The 22,818-nt window shown below is 43.9% G+C and overlaps 1 protein-coding gene across 1 annotated transcript in view; it reads left to right on the plus strand.

The window, feature by feature from the left end:
• LOC308332716 (double C2-like domain-containing protein alpha) overlaps positions 1 to 21,872 on the plus strand; it is a gene marked incomplete at its 5' end in the record, with an annotated part of 38,691 nt that extends 16,819 nt beyond the window's left edge. The window contains 6 exons of the mRNA XM_080788751.1: positions 3,862 to 3,988; positions 9,863 to 9,922; positions 12,104 to 12,303; positions 16,842 to 16,923; positions 18,908 to 19,004; positions 21,584 to 21,872. Of these exons, the coding sequence (XP_080644877.1) occupies positions 3,862 to 3,988; positions 9,863 to 9,922; positions 12,104 to 12,303; positions 16,842 to 16,923; positions 18,908 to 19,004; positions 21,584 to 21,720 (703 nt within the window). The 3' untranslated portion in view covers positions 21,721 to 21,872. The remainder of the gene's footprint in view (positions 1 to 3,861; positions 3,989 to 9,862; positions 9,923 to 12,103; positions 12,304 to 16,841; positions 16,924 to 18,907; positions 19,005 to 21,583) is intronic.
• Between the last annotated feature and the right edge of the window lie 946 nt (positions 21,873 to 22,818).

Raw genomic sequence — 22,818 nt, forward strand, 5'->3', positions numbered from 1 at the left:
CTAGCTGTTGTGTGATAACTGCTAAGCTACATTGTCAACACGGCACTGACCAGGGTTGCCACATTGACTGAGAGGGAAACAAGCAACCAGGTCTATGAAAATCCGAAAATTAATCTACAATAAGCAACACTATTGCTGACTGTCAAACATAATTTTCATGTCATGGACCACTAATATTCTATATATATATATATATATATATATATATATATATATATATATATATATATATATATTTTTTTTTCTGTTCATATATTCAGAACGGGTAAGGACTAGTATTGTTAATTACTTGCATGAGAGGGGGAGAGGTGGTGGAGTTAGTTGCTTTAGCAGACAGTTTGATGGTGGAGAGTGGTGGAGTTAGTTGCTTTAGCAGACAGTTTGATGGTGGAGAGTGGTGGAGTTAGTTGCTTTAGCAGACAGTTTGATGGTCCAATGGAGTCAGGCTATGGAATCGAACCCACGACTCATTGTCAGGCTGCATTAGAGCCTATATGCGCGGTTTGCGTTTTGCGTATGCAGGTGACATACGGTACTAGCAAGAAGTCTCTTTTTTTACTCTTTAAGCATTATCACTTTTATAACTAAGGGGTGTGTGTGTGTGTGTGTGTGTGTGTGTGTGTGTGTGTGTGTGTGTGTGTGTGTGGCTGTGCGTGTTTATTGATGTACTCCTCCCATGCGTTTCTTCCTCCCTGTCAATCTCTTCTCCTATCATTTCATTATTCACGCCCACTCAACAGCTCATTCAGTTCCAACCTGCACACCATTCTTATCAATTCTATTGATTAATTCATATATTAACTACGTGTGATCTGAATGTTGGCTCTTTAAAACCCCGTCCCAATGCATCTCCTGAGGCACTATAGGCTGACACTCCAATTTTAATGTAGTTTCACTTTATTCAATGAATTGCCAAAACATCTTCTCCTATGCACAACTTTGTGTGCATATAGGTGTGTTTGAGTGTACCACGGAATGTGATGATTTGATTGGCTGAACACAGAATGTGATGATGTATGAATGAATGATGATACATCATACATCAGTGAGATTTTTTTAATGAGGGTGACGTAGCGAATCGATTCAGATGCTGTCAAATCCCCCCCCCCCCCCCCCCCAACAGACGGTCGGTCGAACGATCCAGACGGATGATCGACCGTCTGGATAGATAGATCGATCGATCGATCGAACGAACGACTGTCTGGATCAAACACACACACACACACACACACAGTACTTGTGGGTCTTTGGTGGAAAGAGGTTAATCCTGGAGCCACATACTTTGGTTCCGTGTGGGCTGGGTGGGTTTTGGTGGTTCTGGGTTTAGTTTGGGACGTTTTGGTGGAAGCTCTCTCCTCTCTACTTCTGTCTTCTGGTCATTGAGTGCCTTCCCATGTGTCTTCCCATGAAGTGCTAAAGTCTGTGTGGCACTTCTGTTTTATGTTCTCTTTTATGTTGACGTTATACATATACTTTTGACCTCCCTGGGCAGAGTTGTTTTAAGAAGCTGGGAATTATGGGCTTGAGTTGGTGTTGGACAATGGTGGCAGTGCTGGTGGGGATGTGGGGATGCTGGCATTGGTCTATCTTCCATCTTCCCAGATGATCTTGAGGTCCCTAGTGCGTTTGGGTTTTCACAGTATCGAGAACTGAACATTGGCAGTGTTGCATTTTATCATCAATTGTTTGCTTTGGAGGACAGAAGGCTGAAAAAGTATGAAGTCTTTTTGGTATATTACACTGCAATAGAACAGACTGTAATAATTACAGTACTACTGGTCTTATTTATGTTGATGCTTTTATGCCTCGCAAAGGCATCCAGAATGCACAAATATCATGTCCTTCTGAACGTGCCACGAGGACATTGTTGTCAGCATACTGCTGCAGCTCCATGATAGATATGGGGATGATTTGGTTTAGATTAAATATGCCTTATGGTATTGTGGTACGGTCGCTACAGCCACCTGGTGACAATCCGGTGACAGCTGTGGATTGTATGGAATCCAAAACCATGGACAGCGCTGTTTGTTGTAGCAGGCGCCAAGGGGTTGGTCTTGAAAATGAAGCCAATGTGGAAGTAATAAAAACGCTACAGTTTTCATTAATGGCCCACCAAGCTGGTGCTGATTCCCCTCCTCCAGCTGTAAAATGAAGGTCATTCTGTTGAAGTCAATGGGGGCTTGACGCGACTTTACACTTGGTTTACTTACCTTTGTAAAATGTTTCATGTTAATTAATTTATGTTTTCAATCGCTACACAGTATAGTTTCAAGACTTCTTTCACACAGTAGGGTATGCTTTCCGGGCTTGTGATTGGGTTATGCTCAGTGGTGTGCTGTGGATTTTTTAACTAGTAGGGCTATATTTGAATGATGTCACATGCACATCACGTGCACGCGCATGCATGTGCACATAGCCACTCAGCTCGTGCTAGTTATATGATGGAAACCAGCTATTATAATGTAATTATATTTCTTATTATTTAGTTGCATTGTAGATTTGTTGTTTTTATTTTTGTTTCAATGAATTATTTTCCTTTTAGTTTTATATAAAAACCCTTTGCATATATACTCACCCTTACATTATTTTTCTTTCAAAACAGCGGATATAAAACAATCGGTTTTGAGCTGATCAGTAGTATTTATTTAGTAAATTTACAGCTAAATGGAAAGAAAACATAAATGTGTTCATTCACTGAACTTTTGTAAATAAACCAACATGTAGGATAGGCATAAAAGCTTTGAGCTTCAGCCTAAACCTTTTCAATCAACCAGAAAGAAATGTTGGATGTACAGTATAATGTTTATGAATACTGTTGATGATAGAAAAAACTAAACTAAACGTTATTTCACTTAAATTGTCTAAGAGTGACTGTCTATAATAACAGAAAACGCAACACTAGCGCAATGAATGCCACGAGGAGCCGATATAATATGCATTTTTTTTCATATGGTCTATATGTCGACAGGCGCACAGGTTTAGGCACAAAACGATGTTTTCTTCGGTAGGTCTTCAGAATAATACTAGGCTAAGCTTGGCCGTTTATAGCCTAGCACTGAGAGGATGTGAAGTGACACTAAGTGAGAACATCAGGTAATGTGATGCAAAGCATAACAAAGGAGCCTGCCAGCTATAGTAGACGGCGCCACCGCTTGCTTTGTTTTAAGTGTTGAGCGTGCCGTCAACACGTATTGTCGTGCATGTGCGTGTATGTGGGGGGAGTGCGTGCAGCTTCAGAACTACTGGGGCGGCGCCCCAGGCACACGCAACCCCCACTCCCTACCCACCAATAACACACTGGTTGCGGTCACAATTCTTTCTGAACTAGTGGCTTCAAAACGGGTCTGTAGACACCAATTAGGTGACGTCAGAATCCCTTAGTACATATTTTGTACAGTCTATGCTATTGTGTGTAGAGGGACAGATGGGGATTGTATGGAATCCAGAACCCCTGAACCACAGACAGCGTTCTGGATTGTATAGAACCTGTTTGTTGTAAGGGGGTCGAGACAGACGGACAGACAGCAGTATTCAGTTTGTTTGGTTTCTTAGCTTGATTGCTTTTCGTGCTGGTAAATTGGACTTTTAGCTCTAATTCCATCTCCCCCATTGTAGCATAGCAATCCCCCTGCTGATTTCGACAGAGAATCGTTCATATCGTTCACACTTTCTTTTTTATCTCTCGACTATGGCTAATGAGGTATGTTTGCTTATTTCAGTCGAGCTGTACCCCGTACAGCCTGCCTCTGCTCTCTTTCCTTTGAATTCCCCTGCTTCCTTGTCTCCTCACCTTACTTTACCCTGCTTTTCTTTCTGTCTTCCTTGTCTCTCTCTCTTTTTCTCTCTCCCTCTTTCTCCCAGGGTGTCGGTGTGTGACGAGGACAAGTTGACGCATAATGAGTTCATTGGGGAGTCACGGGTTGCCCTGCGCCGTGTGAAGCCTGACCAGACCAAACACTTTAACATCTGTCTGGAGCACCCACCCCCTGTGAGAGAGGGAGAGAGAGGGGGAGAGAGGGATACAGAGTGCATGGGAGAGGAACAGGGAGAGAGAGAGAGAGCGGTCCAGAGAAGCAGATGGACAGGCAACCTAACAGATGGACAGACAGACAGAGAGTAGGTCAGAGACACTGACGGGGCTAACGGACAGCTAGAAAGTGAGTGCAAAGAGCTGCAACCAGAGAGGCAAAAGCTAAAAGGAGTTTGCACAGAGGAATGGAGAGCTAAAGTGGTGGTAACGGGGGGAAATGAGGCAGAATCTGACTGATATATTCACCCAATGAGAGGATGAAGGCAGGAGACATGGAGGGAGTATGCAAGATTTAAATAATGACACTCTTGGAGGTGAATTGCCATGTGCTCGTGACGTTGAGGGTTTGAGAGGTCTCGTCTCGTCGCCCTGTCACTCGCTGTCTGCATCTTACAATTTACAATTTAGGCATTTAGCAGACGCTCTTAATCCAGAGCGACTTACATTAAACAAGAAAAAAAAAGCATGGGAATACATCACATAAAAGCATTTATCATGAAACATGCGTAAGCTAAGCTAAGAAAGTAACAGTGGAATATCTATATAATGAAACTATACATATATACTACTATGCTATACATATGTACTATGACGTGCTATGACTACATACATGCAGTTCTGACTGCAATGGGAAGTGCATTCCACAGTTTTGGAGCCAGAAGGGAGAATAGTTTGGGACATGTGGAGCGTTGTCCCGGCGTTTTTAGTGAGGGTACTTCCAGCTTCCTTTGCGTTGGCTGATCTGAGTGCGCGGGAGGGTTTGTAGGGTTCAATCATACTTGCAAGATATGGGGGAGCCATACCTTTGGTTGCTTTGAATGCCAGCATCAGAGTTTTGTATTCTGTGCGGGCAGCGACCGGGAGCCAGTGGAGGGAGCGGAGCAGGGGGGAGACATGTGAGAATTTTGGCTGGTTGAAGACCAAGCGAGCTGCGGCATTTTGGATCAGCTGGAGAGGCTTCAGTGCACATGCTGCTAGGCCAGTAAGGAGGGAGTTACAATAGTCGAGTTTTGACAAGACTGTTGTCTGGATTAGGAGCTGGGCTGATTCCTGGGTGAGGAACGGTCTAATTCGTCGTATGTTATAGAGTGTGAACCTACAGGATCGAGTGACAGCTGTGATGTGAGTTTTGAACGAGAGCTGACTGTCCAGGACAACACCAAGATTCCTGGCTGTTGGGACAGACGTTACCAGGGCGTTGTCTACAGAAATAGTTAGCTCCCGCATAGGGCAGGACTTAGCTGGGAAGAAGAGAAGCTCAGTCTTGTCTGGGTTCAGCTTGAGGTGGTTGGAGGACATCCACTGTGAGATGTCAGCCAGGCATGCAGTGATGCGCTCTTCCACCTGAGTGGTAGAGGGGGGGAAGGATAGAAACAGTTGTGTGTAGCGTAGCAGTGATAGGATATATTGTGAGCAGAGATGATAGTGCCAAGGGATTTAGTGTACAGTGAGAAAAGGAGGGGACCAAGTACAGATCCCTGTGGGACCCCAGTTTGGAGAGTTTGGGGATGATAACAGACCTTTCCAGGAAACCTGGTAGGTCCGGTCGGTGAAGTAGGAGGAGAACCACTTTAGTGCCGTTCCACCGATGCCTAGATCCGCTAGGGTGTCTAGGAGCAGCTGGTGGTTCACTGTGTCAAATGCTGCCGATAGGTCTAGGAGAATCAGTACTGCAGAGTGGGAAGCAGCTTGGGCAGCATGTAGTGCTTCTGTGACTGTCAGCAGGGCAGTTTCTGTGGAGTGGGCCTTCTTAAATCCGGACTGGTTGGGATCCAGCAGGTTGTTCTGTGAGAGATGGAGAGAGAGCTGGTTGGAGACAACACGTTCAATGGTTTTAGAAATAAATGAAAGGAGTGATACCGGTCTGTAGTTCTTGACATCTGAGGGGTCAAGGGTTGGTTTCTTGAGGAGTGGTGTTACTCTGGCTGACTTGAGGGACGCAGCCTGAGGTTACTGAGGTGTTGATGATGGAGGTGATGAAGGGGAGCAGATCAGGTGCGATGGTCTGGAAGATTGGAGACGGGACAGGGTCAAGAGGACAGGTGGTAGGTCTAGACTGAGGATGTCACTAGTTGTAGAACCTCGTCTGGGGAAAGAGGAGAGAAGGGGACATGCATGGTATGTTGGGGTTAGTGTTGGTTGAGTCAGATGCCACTTTATGTGGGAGGGGAGGAAAGGAGCTGCTGATATCATCAACCTTCTTCTCGAAGTAGTTGACAAAAACATCAGCAGTGAGGGATGAAGGTTGAGTGGGGGGAGGGGGTTTAAGGAGGGAGGAGAAAGTGGAGAAGAGCATGTGGTAGAAAGAGGTTTTAGCAGTGGTTAGTGAGTGGGCGAAGGCAGAGAGGAGTGAGTGAAAGTGGGAAAGGTCATCTGGTAGCTTTGTCTTGTGCCACTTTCTTTCGGCTGCCCTTAGAGGTGTTCGTTCAGATCTGAGAGTTTCAGATAGCCAGGGAGACGGCGGACATGAGCGAGCTGGCATCTTGGTCAACTTTGACTGTAGTTCAGCACTGCATTGTCCGATGGCGGCGCATGAATGCCAAAAATTATCTCAGGGAGGAAAAGACAATAAGGCAAGGACAGGGTTGTAGGGTAGAGGGTTAGTGACGTATTGTGCGCTTGGTGATCGGCTATTTTCAGCACACGGCACCTGTGCAGAACTGGGTATAAATTAAGCATAAGGGATAAGAAGACGAGAGCGCAGCAGAGTGGAGGGAAAGCAAAAGTTGAAAGTTAATTGACATCGTTTAGTAAACCCGAAGAGTCCTAAGAGTGATTATTTATTATGGACAGTGAGTGATGATTCAGATTGAAGGAATCTTTTATAAGCAAGCAGCAAGCTTGCAGAACAATATGACACCAAGGCAGCATTATTAAACAGAATATATATAGTACAGTGGCCACTGGCCTCGTTACACGACTGACCAGGTGATATGACTCATTTGAGTCATGGAAAAGAGCAGAAAGTAATGAGAAAACAACGGCTGCATCTCGTATCATTGTGCATAGGTGTCAGTGTCCTGATGAAGCAGTGACCATGGGATGCAGGCCATACTGTAGTGTCACAACAACAAGTTTATCAGTATCATGCTTATGCAGTTGAGAGTGGACCATACATTTACTGGTCAAGTAGATAAATGTCAATCCTAAGATACGGTAGGCCTATATCGTAACAGATTAGTTCTGCAACAAACACTCAACCAGCTCTTATAATAAAGACAGAATGTGATGGGCAAAATCCCTACAATGCAGCCATCAAATGGATGGGGCCTATATTTTTGCCCACATTCTGTTTGTCTCTCTGAGTCTGACTGTTAGAAGGATATCTCCAAACGTTATGACATTTCTTTTACATGAAAAGTTTGTCATTGGGCATGGAAGAACTCATTATCTTTTTTTCCGATTGCTGGTTGACCTCCCTCCCTATTTTATTTGTCTCCAGACCTTGTGGGGTGTCCTCAGACTCAGCTCAGAGCTGCCGACTTGTCACCCATTTCCAGTCATTCAAATGCCTTCAGAGGGGGCCATGTCCTTGTAAAAGTATGAAATTGCTACTTTTCCCATAAGGGGATGTGGCAGTTTGTGCCACAACCACCACAACACTATGGATAAACTGCCTCCTTGGTGGAGAGGTCTTCACACTACTCTGTGCATTTCTTGTATAGATAGCTACAGTAAAGCCATTACTCAAAGATGTTCTCATACAGTATATCAAAGCTAATCTACTTCCACATTATTTGAGATTTATTCCACTGTACTCTAAAAACCAGACGTCCTGTGATTTGTATGCTTCCTATCATACCATCTAAAATACCAGTAGCAGCGAGAGGGAAAAGTGTAGATTTAGACAAGCAGAGAAGGTGGAGACAAAGAGCAGAGGGACATCAATGGAGAGGGACAAAGTCGAGAGATCAGAAGCAAGTGGATTAAAAATAAATGAGCGTGGTGGAGAGTAGGAGGAGATAGATAAGTGAAATAGGGAGGTAGCTCCATGCTCAGGGGGGGTTTGTTTTCTATTAGTAAGAGCCATAGAGCGGCTGCTGGTATTAGATTGGCCTATCTCGGTGAGTGGCCTGTTGATGATCAAAAGCCAAAGCTCCTTGTCATCCAATAGACCAGACGCTGTCAGGCCTGTATTGTTCAAAGTAGAATTCTCCCTCAGTTCTCCATTTTACCATCTATTCATCCTTTGCACACCCCCAGGGCTAATTTATACTTTGGCACAAGACCGTGTTGCTTGACAAAAATATCTAATTTATAATAATAATAATCTGTTATTTTCGTCAAGTGTATTGTGTGACAAAGTAAGCCCTTGCCCTCCTCACACTGTCCTCGTCACCCGCCCTTAGATAGATAGGCCTTCATTGATTCTGCGGTGGAAATTCAGTTGGCATGCAGTGCCACAGTTATGAAGTTAGGTGCAGAAAAAGAGATGCAGCTAGGAAGAACAAATAATAGTCATTAAAAAGTCATAAATTAATAATAATAAAGAGTAAGCAAGTAGTAACTTTACAGGGATTAGAAATAGAGTAGAAACAAGGGGATTTAGGAATAATTTAGAAATCTTAAGTTCCTCTGCACTTGGACTGCCTGGGAACTGTTGACACCAACCCTTTTTGTTTGCAAAAGAATACACTTTCCTGGGGGTCTTTATGTGTGTAATATGTGGTTTTAGATATTTTTGATTTTAGCAGTGAGCCCAGTGTCTATGATGTCATGGACACTGGGCTCACTTACTTCCTGGACTACATCTAGGACTACATCAAGGAATCTTTGAGAAGGAAGAGAAGTGGTCACGTGACACGAGCCATGATACTTTCATGGACACTTTCATGGGAGCCAAACTACCCGCAGAATGCACTTGACCAGTGACCAGCTCATGAACAAACATTATTTATGAATGACTGAGACCTTTTGTAAAGTAATCACAATAACAGAAGATATGTAACACATTATTGTCTGCTGTGATGCTTTTCGATGTGAACATGTGTAATTTGTATATAGGTATGGTATCTAAAGAACACAAAGTACCTTTTTGAATGTACCAAGTATCGCGAGACTTCCCACCGTTTCCTGTCTGGCAGCCAAATATCGCGATACTTCGGAGCCAGAAACGATACCTGCTGCTGTTTAGATACTCAGATAAAATTATATTATATATAATTATACTTATGTGCACTCTGTGCACATCGAAAAGTAAGTGATTAGAAAACAACCTGTGATATGTCTTCTTTTATATTCCTGAACCGATTATATGACAAAGGTCTCAATTGTTCATAAATAATGTTTGTTATGAGCTGTCCAGCCAGCTCCATTCACTGCCATGTATTCATTTCACTTCCGGTGTGAGTTTGTCTCCCATGAAAGTGTCCATGATAGTGTCATGGTGCAGCCCCGTCACGTGACCACTTCTCTTCCTTCTCAAAGCTTCCTTGGACTACATGTTGTCTCAGTAAGACAGCCCTCCCCCTAGCCACAGAGCAGTGCACCAAAGCATTATGGGAGTTGTAGTCCATGAAGGAAGTGAGCCCATGCAGTGTAGACACTGGGCGAAAATCTAAAATATCTAAAACCACATATTACACACATAAAGACCCCAGGAAAGTATTCTAGATCTTCTAAACGTTATTAACATATATATTTTAGCGTCCCTTTAACTAACTAGAGCTACTGTAGAAATGTATCATTTTAAAAATAGTTCTCGTTTTAGTCGTTGCTGTTCCTTAGCGCGATGCAACAGCTATTAGCAGGCGTATAGAACTAAGTGTATAGTCACCAACAGTAAGCTAGTACGTAAGCTTATATATTTCTGTCCCTTTTTCCTTCCTCCAGCTGTCTTCTCCCTCTGCGATGAGTGCCGCCCTGAGAGGGATATCGTGCTATCTGAGAGAGGTAACGAGCGCCGTCCGGCCTGGTCACCTACAGTATGTCTGTCCGGCTGCGTCACTCTCCTCTCTGTCTGCCTGACAATCCATTTATCCGGCTGTCCCCCCTTTTGACCGGTCCTCCTCGTACAAATTGTCTACCAACCGGCGTGTCTGTCTCTACGTTCTTTTCAGGTTGTCTGATGTGTCCTGTGATAGCTGGTGTATCTATATGTTAACTGTCTCTTTAGTCTTTCCTCCGTCTCACTGTGTTTTAACCACTTTCAACCTGGTGTTCCTATTTTGGAGCGCAGATTTTCCAACAGTTTCAAATATAGCAAAAATAGTAGATCTGCAACCTCACGGCGGATCACACTGCAATGCATTGTGAGCAGGCGTTATCATATATGCCGGCTTGAGATGGACGTTTTCGTCAAAATGTTGTTTTTGCCACGGACATACTAAATGCTAGCCTGGCTCCAGCCCTGAATCGCTTTGCAACCAGGTTAGCCATAGCCACATGATTGACAAACATGTCATCTGCTTTCCTACAATTCAGATTGGTTGGTATGAACCAATCGCAGAAGACTGCCGCTTTGACAACGCCCATTCCAGAAACTGCTGCCGTGGGGAGGGCTTTCAGTCTGAGTGTCAGGCTATTAGGCTAACTAAATGACCCCTAATGAGCCATAGTGTCTATGCCAATTAATGTACTACATATTTCTGCATTAATTAAATCAGTGTCCCACCTATTCTGAAGAAAACTTGGAGAGTGGCAACTGGCAAGTCGGCCACTGTGTATAGTCTACTCGCTCTATGCATCAATGCAGCATGGTACAATAATTGGGTTTTAATCAAAGATTTGCAATGGACATTGCTACGAAGTGTTGCGGACACATAATGTTTGCTGTTTTCTTGTGACATCGTCATGTGCAATAGGTCTTAAGTGATTGAAAAAAAATCTGTTACTGTTTTTCTCTCTGTTCCATCTTTCTTGGCCATGTGTCAGCACAGCAGTAGTTGTTTGTCTCAACCTGCCTAATGAGTTACTTCCTATTGATTTGTTTATTTTATTGCCCACGTAGCTGGTGGGAATCATCCTTACTAACTGGTTTTGTCTGAGCCTTAGTTTTCGATACAGTAGTTAATCATACCAGATCATACTGGGTAGCCCAGAGAGTCAAAGACAGACAGAGAGAGATAGATAGATGAAGGAGAGTTGGAAATAAAGAGGGTCTAGATGAAGAGAGTGAAGTAAGGGAGAAATGTGGGGTGTGGAGCCTATCGATCCACTTGTCTTTCTCCACCGTTTGCCTCAAGATAAGACTTAATGAGAGATGAAGAGATAAACAGGAGAAAAGAGAGATTCAACAGAGATTGAAGGGATAGGCGCCTTTATCCATTTTATGCATGTGGCAAAACATCAGAGTGATGTATGTGATATTATCATTTACTTAATTTAACTTGTGACTATGAGACGTAGTGCCACTGCATCCCGTTTGCAGTGATCAAATTACTGAGATGGCCACCTTGTTATTTGAAGAAGCGCACATGTGAAGTGACAAAAACAGCTCGGCAGAACAGCTGTGCACATAGCACGTTCACTATAAATAACGTGCACTACGTGTGGCGGTGCCTTTGGCCATGGGGGTTAGTCACGGGGCCTGTGAGAGCATCATTTCCAGTTGCTGCATCCTCGTCTACTTGCATCTGTCACTTTTAATCTGTTCCAGCACTGTTTCTGTTGTCAGATGTTTTGAACAGACCGCCACATAGTCTGTGGCACACACGTATGGTGCAGCAGGTCACCACTGCAATTTAGAAAATTTGTTGAAAACACAAAATACGTTATTTCAGGCAAGCGTTTGTCAAGCTTTGTCACCGACACATAATAACCAGGCTTTAATGATATGGTAGGGCAGGTGTGCTCTCAGGGTCTTTTTTTTAATAAATAACTTGAGAGCTCTGAGGGATGCTTTAGTGAATGTTGCTGTAGCCTCTGTTGTGTTGCCGATGGAATCACAGATCAATCAGAACACTCATAAAGAGTATGTGACGAGTTGTGGTTAAAACTACCTGCAAAACACCAACAGCTGCAGAATATTGGAGGAAATGGAGCTTGCACATCATTGTTGTTTTGTTCTTGTTTACTCTCTGCCTTTCTAAACATCTACTGGGTTTGTCCTCTTGTCTGTTCTCTCTCTCTCAGTGGGAGAGCGAGCAGCAGACGAGTCTGGAGGAGAGGGGCCGCTTGCTGCTCTGCCTGCAGTACCTGCCCCCGTCCGGTGAGGGCGATCACCAGGGCGAGGCCAAGGACAGGGCCCGAGGCGGACTTTGTGTAGGCGTCAAGCGCTGTGCCCACCTAGCAGCCATGGATGTCAACGGCTTCTCTGACCCCTATGTAAAAACGTGAGGATACCGAATTTTAATGTGAAGGTCATATGGTTTCATGTGTATTGGTGAACTTTACATGTGAGAATCATGAGCTCGTCCAAAACAATAGAACTGTAATTCAATACATCTGTATTTAGTGGAATTATGGTATCCTATTTTCCATTGGCAGTAATGAATGCACTCTTAAGACTGATGGGGGCGTTATATCTTTCAAGCTCCATTGCACAGCCATTTCAACATGACCTATCTGGCCCCAATCTCCCTCTCCTTCTAGCTGTGTGGGGCAATTGTTGACCATTGGCTCCGATTGGCCCCCTATTGTTGCTGTTGACCCGGTGATGGATTGGTTTAAGTTAACAATATAGATTAGAAGTAATGGAGATAGATGAGGCCACTTCCCATGTTGTTGGTAGCCCCGTGTCAAGTATTTTACTCATCTGTCAAAGTAATTACAAACGTATTGACACCCTTCTAAAAGTCTGATAGATTGAAGAACACACCCTCTTGACAATACTGTTTTGTATTCTACGCCAGTGTGGTCAGCTGCAGGACTAATTGGCACAGCAGACACTGAAATAGCAAAAGTGTGACAACTGCTGTAATTCATGGTAAAGAGCTGCTCTGTACAAAAGAAAGTATATCGTTTCTGTCGGGTGGAAAACACTCATTTGTCCAAGAATTTTCAGGATTCAAATTCAAAAGCATCAAAAATAGCAGTTCGACGAGCTGGAAACGCATTGCTTCGTTTGGAACTTGTGGATCTGCAACTGTGGATGCTTTTTTGTGACGCTGTAGTACGAACAAGTAGGGCGGTAATTTACGAAAAAAAGTTATAATATGGAGTTTCTGCCCACCAGTGGTGATATACAGTGTATATATTGTGTGTGTGTGGGGGGCAGAGAGGAGGCTGAATGAGGCATGTTGAAATCCATATATCAGATAATCCATACAAATAGGCTGAACCGCCCACCGCTGTAATGGTGTCCTGAATGTCACTGATGACCTCGAGGTTGCACCAGGAATAAGTAAAACGCCATAGATTACATCATGCTTTTGGCTTACGCTTTACGCACGCACACACACACACACACACGCACACACACACACACACACGCACACACGCACACACACACACACGCACACACACACACACACACGCACACACGCACACGCACACACACACACACACACACACACACACACACACACACACACACACACACACACACACACACCAGTCAAGCAAAAACACCACACTTGTATACAGTTATTCTTGGATGAAATAATCCTCAGCAGCAGCCATATCACCCTGTGTGGTTAAGAACAAGCGCAGCATACAAATAGATATGCTGCGCGCGCACACACACACACACACACACACACACACTCACACTCACACTCACACACAGTGCCCCTCCTCCTCTTTGTGTCATTCAATCCAATCTCGTCTTCATCCCATTTTTATACAGTCACACTTCCCTTTCCTCCTCCCTCTCTTTATCTCTCACTTCCCCTCTCTCTGCCCCCCCCCCCCCCCCCCCCCCCCCCCACACACACACACACACACACACACACACACACACACACACACACACACACACACACACACATCGACATCGTCACAGTGAAATCGCCCGTGTTACACATATCCATTTTACTGTGGACATGCAGTATAAAACTGTGGTTCTCAACCTTTTCTGGATCACGGCCTGCTTGAAAATCTTGAAAGCGTTCGCGGCCTAAGTGGTTAGATGGGTGGGCCGCATGCGTTTTTTGTTTCAATGATAAATGAATATATCTAACAATCAATTGTATTCCGGCCTGTATCAAATTCAATATACTTTAAGTTTCTAAATCGTGGTGTTTTGGCAATTATTTCAGGTCCCACTTGCAATATCCTCATGGCCCACCAGGTGGCTCCAGCCCCACAGGTTGAGAATCGCTGGTATGAGACATACTTGTAGGCTACAAATTGTTTATTCACGCATACACACATTTCCAATCTCTGACCTTCTGTGGTTAAGCTTCCTCCGCAGCTGCTTTGTTGTGTCTGAGTGTGTGGGAACATACATACAGCGATTTTGGTGCATATTCGTATGTGCACCATACGAGCTGTGGGTGGCAGGAGGGAAGTGGTTGTGAGAGATTCGCTATGCTCTGAGGCTGTAGCTTAAAAATATCCTGAGAAATGAACTGCTGTGCTATAGTGCTATAACTGCTATTTGTGAATTTGAATTTCACATATTTTGTTTTGCTGCACAAAGCCAGGACTTATTTCAATGATCGTGGATTGAACTAGGGTTACAGCGGTTAATCGCACCAATCCATTTAATTGATCATAACTGATAACTAGGGATGTCCCGATCACATTTTTTGCTCCCGATACGATTCGATCATTGAAATTTGAGTATCTGCCGATACCGATCTTTCCTGATACGAAATATTTTACACTTTTGTCATGTCACAACAATAGTACAATATCCAAAATAACAGACAATATCCAGTCTAATATCATAATATGGATATAACATTGATACTAGAGATGTCCCGATCCATGTAACTCGAGAACCGACACATGCATGCCACACCAACACAGGGAGTGCAGTGCCCGGTGTCGAGTCCATCGGACCCACGTTGTCCAGAATCAGCACAAAAGCCTCTGTCCAGGCTCGGACAGGGCCCAAATCCAGATCACCCCTAAATCTCTGTAATCCACGTAACTCGATAACCGTTTGCTCCACAGACTTCAAACTCGACACACTGCATAGACTCCATATTTGGGCATGCTTGACATATGGGCATAAAAGGGACATAATAACTGGGTGGGGCATGCATTTCCAACTTGCATCGTTCCAAGTAGGCCAGTGCCCACCGGACACCACTCTAGTCTAGGGCAACAACGCCCATTATTAGCCAAGTGATAACACCTGATCACCCCCCAACAGGCACTGTTCTAGTTTTGTAAAATAATCAATTCATAATCGAAAATAATTGATTTTATAGATTGAACCTAGATTTTCGTTGTCTGTGGTGTTAGAATTGTGGTGCCAATTTGTGAAAAGAAATATATCCCATAACATGTTTAAACTTTGAGGGCTTTATATTAAAAGATGACATATACCGCGGCTGCTGGGATTGTTTATTTACGTTTGGAGCATACGCCGAAGTATTTGCGCCTTAGTTCCATGGCTTGTTGTCGAACCGAAAAATATTCCACCGTCGCGATGCGGAAGAACAAGCAGTGAGGGCTGCTCAAGGGGCCAGTGCATAGAGTATTAAAAGGATAGAGACTGATCTGGCGCGAAGCTCCGCTCCCTCCGCTATTCATGTCAGTGGAAGTTGCTCAGTGGCGTTTTGAAGCACCCGACAGGACCGTCAATTTCCGCCTTTTTGGGCGCATTTCCGCATTGGACCACCAAATTTTGGTGGTCCAATGCGGAAGTGCAACCGAGCGCTCGATGTTAAAGCCCAGCTTCACGGGCCCCTTGGACACGTGGATTCATGACGAGGAAACCCTGTGCAGCTGGGCTTTAACCATAGAGTATTAAAAGGATAGAGACTAAACTGGCGCGAAGCTCCGCCCCCTCCGCTATTCATGTCAGTGGAAGTTGCTCAGTGGCGTTTTGAAGCACCCGGAAGGCTGCCGGAAGTACCGTCTTTTCGCTGATTCAGCATTTCACTTCCGCATTTGGACACCAAATTTTGGTGTCCAAATGCGGAAGTGCAGCTGGGCTTTAACATTGAGCGCTCGGTTGCACGGGGTTTCCTCGTCAAGAATCCACGGGTCCGCCTGCAGTCCTTCCTCTTACCACTAGGGACCAGCGCTTCAACATTGGAGTGCCTAGCTGGCCCCTTGGCTTTAACATTGAGCGCTCGGTTGCACTTCCGCATTGGACCACCAAAATTTGGTGGTCCAATGCGGAAGTAGTCGTTTTGAGACGGTCCTGTCGGGTGCTTCAAAACGCCACTGAGCAACTTCCACTGACATGAATAGCGGAGGGGGCGGAGCTTCGCGCCAGATCAGTCTCTATCCTTCTTTATACTCTATGGGGCTGCTGGAGCCCAGTTGAAAATACGGTTCACTTGCATTGAACTCATTTTTCCAGAAGCCCTTGCAGCCCAGAGCACGGGTCGATTTCCGTTGTCGTCATCATAACGCGACGGCCTCGTCACCAGGTCTGCGACAAATCCGCTATTTATTTTTAATTATTAAACAATTGTGAATTAAACACATAAAACAAATGGCTGGTTTAGCGTATTATGCAGGGGAGAAACATGGATTAAATAGCGTGGTACATGGGTTATGCAGCTAAACTGTTTTAAAGGAACATTACAGTACATTTTTCACTAATGGCAAAATTGTGTGTTTAATATAACTCAGGATTTTCCAGTGATTTGCTGTTTACCAGACATTATTGTGACCTTTGTCAACGTTGTCAGTGGTATTTGTCTTTACATTTGGATCAATAACACTCAGCACACTCAGGAATGACAATGAATAGTTTTCTGCTCCGTTGCCCATAACTTAATGGCATCACATTCCTTCGTCCCAGGTACCTGAAGCCAGACCTGCAGAAGAAATCCAAGCACAAAACGGCGGTCATAAAAAAGACGCTTAACCCAGAGTTTAATGAGGTACGCAACCGTGTGTGTGTGTGTGTGTGTGTGAGACTGTGTGTGTGCGCGCGCGTGCGTGCATTCATATTTATGTTACACCCAAGGGATTCTTTGAACCCCTCTGGGTTTACACTAGCTATGGACCAGAGCTAGGTTTACACCAGTGGTACAGTATGTTGTGTATAGGAACAGTTCATTTCTGGCTATAGGCGGTCCACAGAGACATCATACTGTATGTATACCTAGTTGCAGCACCCATTCTCTTGCCAATTATAAATGCACAATGTTTTTTCTTTTGCTCCCTTAAAGGGACACTTCACCCTTTTTGCAAAAACATATATGTTAATGATGTTTAGAAGCTTTAGATCACTTTCCTGGGGGTATTTATGTGTGTAATATGTGGTTTTAGATATTTTAGATTGTAGCAGTGAGCCTGTTGTCTCTGATGTCATGGACACTGGTCTCACTACCTTCCTGGACTACAATTCCCATAATTCTTTGGTGCACTGCTCCTCCTTGTGGATAGGGGGGAGAGCTGTCTTACTGAGACAACATGTAGTCCAGGAAGGAAGTGAGCCCAGTGTCCATGACATCAGAGACAACAGGCTCACTGCTACAATCTAAAATATCTAAAACCACATATTACACACATAAATACCCCCAGGAAAGTGTTCTAAAGCTCCTAAATGTCATTAACATATATTCTTTTGCAAAAAGGGTGAAGTGTCCCTTTAACCATTAGGTTTGACATTTTAGACGAAGGGCTCCCAAAGTATACTTGGGAGGATTATTGTAAAAAAAAAAATCTTCTGGATGAAATGGCAAACAAACAGTTCCAAGTAGACTTCCCATTAACGGATGCCTGCTTTTATCAACATAGAATTGAACTTGGCAACTTGCAATAAACATTATTGTTATTTTATATATAAATATAAATGTTGAGGATTAGAAAAAGATGAGTGAAGAACATTCCAGGCAGATACTGTGTAGCCAACACCACCTCAGGAGAGGCCAATCAGGCCATGAGATGTCAGCAGTGTGTGATTTAGAACACTTTCCTGGGGTTATTTTGTGTGTAATCTCTGGTTTTAGATATTTTAGATTTTCTGAGTGGCTCTGACGTCAGAGCCACTCTAAAATATCTGTTTTTAATTGCTGGGCACAAATCTAACCCAACGCCAGATGTCTCATCAGAGAAGTGTTTCTCAAAAGTAATTATATTTATAATTATACAAAACCTGCGAAATAAAGGATGACTTATGGGGCTTAACTGTCTTATCTCAATTCTGTCCCTGGCACCACCTCAGGGTTATGAGACACAGTTTGAGTCCAAGTTCTGCATGGAACAATTTATGTGTGACACACATAAATTATAGTATGTAGATGCATAGACTGCTGACAGCTGATGGACCCTGATTGGACTCAGCTGAGGAGGTGTTGGATATCTGTCTGGAATGTTGTTTTTTACTCAACTTTACTCTAATGTACGAAACATATATCTAATTAAGTGTATTTAAAGTTCAACGTGACAACGTGTAGGAGTTATTTAATTGTTTTATTGTGAATATGATAATGTAATATAGTGTTAATGTCGATGTTCACCCTGACACTTCTACATGACAGTTCAACAATCAATCAAGTCATTATATGATTCAGATTTCTTTTTCAAAATGTATGAAGTTTTCAAAATACAAAAATACTGTATAAAAAAAACATGAAACTTTGAAATAGTTGAATTTATTAGCTCCTAAATAGTATTTAAACCACTCTGTACGTAGTTTATTATCCTTTTATTTCAAAGCTCATGCCTTCTATCAGTGCTAATCTGTTGAAGCAGCATTGACCATGTGACGGACCGACGTGTGGACTTGGCTTTTCTCCTCTGTGATCAGGAGTTCTTCTATGAGATCTCCTTCACAGAGCTGTCCTTTTCTCCTCTGTGCGCAGGAGTTCTTCTATGAGATCTCGTTCACAGAGCTGTCCTTTTCTCCTCTGTGCGCAGGAGTTCTTCTATGAGATCTCCTTCACAGAGCTGTCCACCAAGACACTGGAGGTCACTGTGTGGGACTATGACCTTGGAAAATCCAATGACTTCATAGGTGAGTAGTCGCTGACGGGTCACGGTGGACACCTTGTATGTCCATAACTGTTACTGTTCAGGAAAGGGGAAAGATAATCTGTCTTCGAATGGACCCAATGCAGTTATTATAGACACAAGCTCTTTACTTTTGATACTTTTCGTGGTAACCGGAAACGCTTGTTCCAAAATAATAAAAAATCTGTGGGCTGCTCGCCCCCATTGGTACTTTTTGTCTCCACCAGCCGAAGGCATACGAGAGTTTTTTTTAATCACATTTTGTAACTCATTTTTTCAGCAACGGACTGACCTCATGCTTCCTTCAGTGCATGAGCGCCCAAGCCGCTTCTTTTCACCTGATGGGGGAGTTTCCCTGGTTGGACGTAGCACGTGGAAGGAACACGTTATTCCAACCAGTTCCCTTCCCTTCCATCAGGCGCCCCGGCTGGCCAGGGGGAGGCAGTTTAGACACATGGGGCTCGATTTCCAATTTTTCACTTCAGTCTGAGTTTGCCCGCCCCCCTGTGCTATGGGCCATGATGGAGTCTGAAAAGGTGGGTTTTCAGACTACGGCGGAAGATTAGGAGTGATGCTGCAGTTCTGACTGCAATGGGAAGTGCATTCCACAGTTTTGGAGCCAGAAGGGAGAAGAGTTTGGGATGTGTGGAGCGTTGTCCCGGCGTTTTTAGTGAGGATACTTCCAGCTTCCCTGCGTTGGCTGATCTGAGTGTGCGGGAGGGTTTGTAGGGTTCGATCAAACTTGCAAGATATGGGGGAGCCATACCTTTGGTTGCTTTGAATGCCAGCATCAGAGTTTTGTATTCTGTGCGGGCAGCGAATCCGACTTATGGAGGCTTGAAAATCCTCCTTTCAACTGCTTTGCACTGTGAATATATTTTCAATCCCATAGTTGGAACAGTGGGGCGTTGCTATAGAGCCGGACCAATGTTAAAAGCTTCCATAGGACTAAACCATTATATAGACGGAGTATATGTTGGGGTACGTATATATACAGACCTGGGATATGACGCCACCTAGCGTCGACGTACGTATATATACAGACTTGGGGAAAAAAGAGTTCATGTTATTTTGGTCCAGCGTCACCCGCTATCTATTTTACCGACAACGGTATTTGCGCCTAGAGGTGTGGTAATGGGCGTGTTGGCACGCTTTCCCCTAAATTGCTATTTTGGTCACACATATTTGGGAAGGCGATAGTGGAGTTTAAAAGCACCCGTAAGCCGTATGCCAAATTAGTGTGGTAGAGCGGCGCGCACCGCGCGCCTGCAATGGAGATGTCCACGGAGTCAGGCTGCTTGATCATCTCTCCTTATTCTCCTATTGCGTCTCTTTGTAATTTTCCTATAATCAGCAGAAGTGCACTCACTGCTGTGACCTGTCACTTCCTTGTGTCCATATAATTGTCTAGTCAAAGAAGTTATTTGACTTGTTGTGCCAGCCATTGTGCGTGATTCCATTTGCTCGTTCAGTTTCATCACAGCGCAGCAAATGTGGTTTAATCTGATTTCCCGGCATTTCATTTTCTCTATATATTTTTTATCCCACGATTTTGTAACCCATTTTTTCACCCCTGTGTCAATCATCTAATGTGAACCTGGGCTCTACACACCCTCCACCAACCTAGTCCCCATATATGGGGGACAAGGGGAGAGCAACGGACTTGAACTCATGCTTCCTTCATGCCTGAGTGTCCAAGTTGCTCCTTTACACCTGACAGGGGGGAGTTTCCCTGGTTGGACGTAGCGCGTGGAAGGAACACGTTATTCCAACCAGTTCCTTTCCCCTCCATCAGGCGCCCCGGCTGGCCAGGGGAAGGCAGTTTAGTGACCAGGATTACTGCATGTTTTTTGTGAGGGTACCTACCCTAGGGGACACGGGGAGAACATGCAAACTCCACAAAGAAAGGCCCTTTCGCCAACCCCGCCTTCGGGTATGGGCACTGATGACGCGGAGGAGGAAACACGCCGCCAGCACCCACAGCGTCCCGAGCGGGAATCGAACCCAGGACCTTCTAGCTGTGAGGCGACAGCACTACCAACTGTGCCACCGTGCCCCTGACATTTCATTTTCGCTTGATACCGTTTCGTAGAGACTGCCTACACGCACAATCTATATACCAAATGAAAGTTCGCACAGCACTTTGAAATGTAAAACAATGAGTGAGATCTGAGCGAGTTGTGACTCTGAGCGAGTTGTGACTGAAAAGAAGTGTTCTTGGCTCTGTGCGCTGGAGGAAAAAACAAAGAAGAAAAACGGCACGGGGGGAAGCAGCACAAGTGAGACTTCAAGGAAGCAACGCATCACTCTTCCATTAATCGTAAGGCTATGAAGCAATATAGAACTGGGCATAACGGGCAATGGATAAGGGATCTCTTAAAGGCAATGGCACGTGGCACAGTGATTGGTTTCATTATTGTAACGCCCAAACCACACCTATGCATAATGTAACGGGTAGCGGAGGTGTTTTAGGGATTTAGACAGGTGACCAAAATAGCCACTTTAGTCCCCACTGCTAAATCCCCAAATGGTGTATTTAGAATTCTCGAACGAAAATTATAATTTATTTTCCTTGCCCCCTAGGAGGAGTGTCCTTAGGATGTCACTCACAAGGGGAAACGCTCCAACACTGGATAGACTGTCTGAAGAACAAAGGTACTAAGGTGGAGCGCTGGCACACATTGACCAATGAGCTGCCTGGATCCACACTGCCAGAATAAGCAGTGCAGCCAACCACACCAAACACCTAACAAGATCTATTGACGATTCTGGACGGAGACATTTCACCGCATGTTTTGGAGATTTACTGCATGACTCTGAGAGATTTATATCCTCATTTTGTGTTATAAATAATTCCGTAACCGTAATAATTCCGGAGGGTGGGGGGTCCTCATACACTTGGGATATGAAAAGTGAAATACAGAATAATTTATACTCCATTGCATGATGTCGCTTGTTAAAAACAACTGAAAATGTGTTGTGCCGTGCGTCATGTGATGGAGTATAGCTTAGGCCTTATCAATGAAAATCGAATTAGTATAAAAATGCATACTTAACTGTTTATGACAGTGCTTCTCTTTTTTCATGTTAAGGACCCCAAATGAATTTGACCGCGGACCCCTATCAGAATAGATTTTGTGCCAGGGACCCTCATACAATATTTATGTTGTTAAAATGATTAAAAAAAGATTCCAAATGTATCCATTTTCTTTCTACGAACGAGACACGTTCTGAGCTTGTAGATCAACTATTTTCATAAAGACGTATAGGGTTTAAATGGTTCAATTGATTTTGATGCAATTCTAACAAATTTGGTTGGGGATACCGCCTGGAACTTCCCACTCTGAGAACTACTGGTCTATGATGATGTTTATGTTCTTCATGGACAAGTTCTTCTTGGAAGATCCAATCTGTGAAACATTCCACGTCAGCAGTATAGCTTTACACAATGGGAATTTTAATGGTATTCATAGAAATCTGTTCATCTTTATCCATGTCATTTACAGTACAGCCATGCTTCATATAATAGATCCCAAACTGTCAAGCTAATTTAAATCATGTGAAAAGAAAATTAAACCGGGATGGTGAATCATATTATTCTATAATCTGCAATTTAGCCCTCATTATTCATCTATCCAGTTTGTTTGTTTGATTTTCTAAAATTGGATTTGGAACTTTCATTAAAACCTGATTTGTTCTAACCTCAAAGTTCCGCCTGCATAACCATCTCAGTCACTGCCTACTTACATCTCCTTTGCAATAACATTATGCCTAATGCTTCCAGAGAATTCTAAGTGGTCTTAATGTCAGACATTTTG

This window comes from Protomyctophum bolini (assembly GCF_963924005.1).
Source record: "Protomyctophum bolini genome assembly, chromosome: 18".
NCBI classification, from domain to species: Eukaryota; Metazoa; Chordata; class Actinopteri; order Myctophiformes; family Myctophidae; genus Protomyctophum; species Protomyctophum bolini.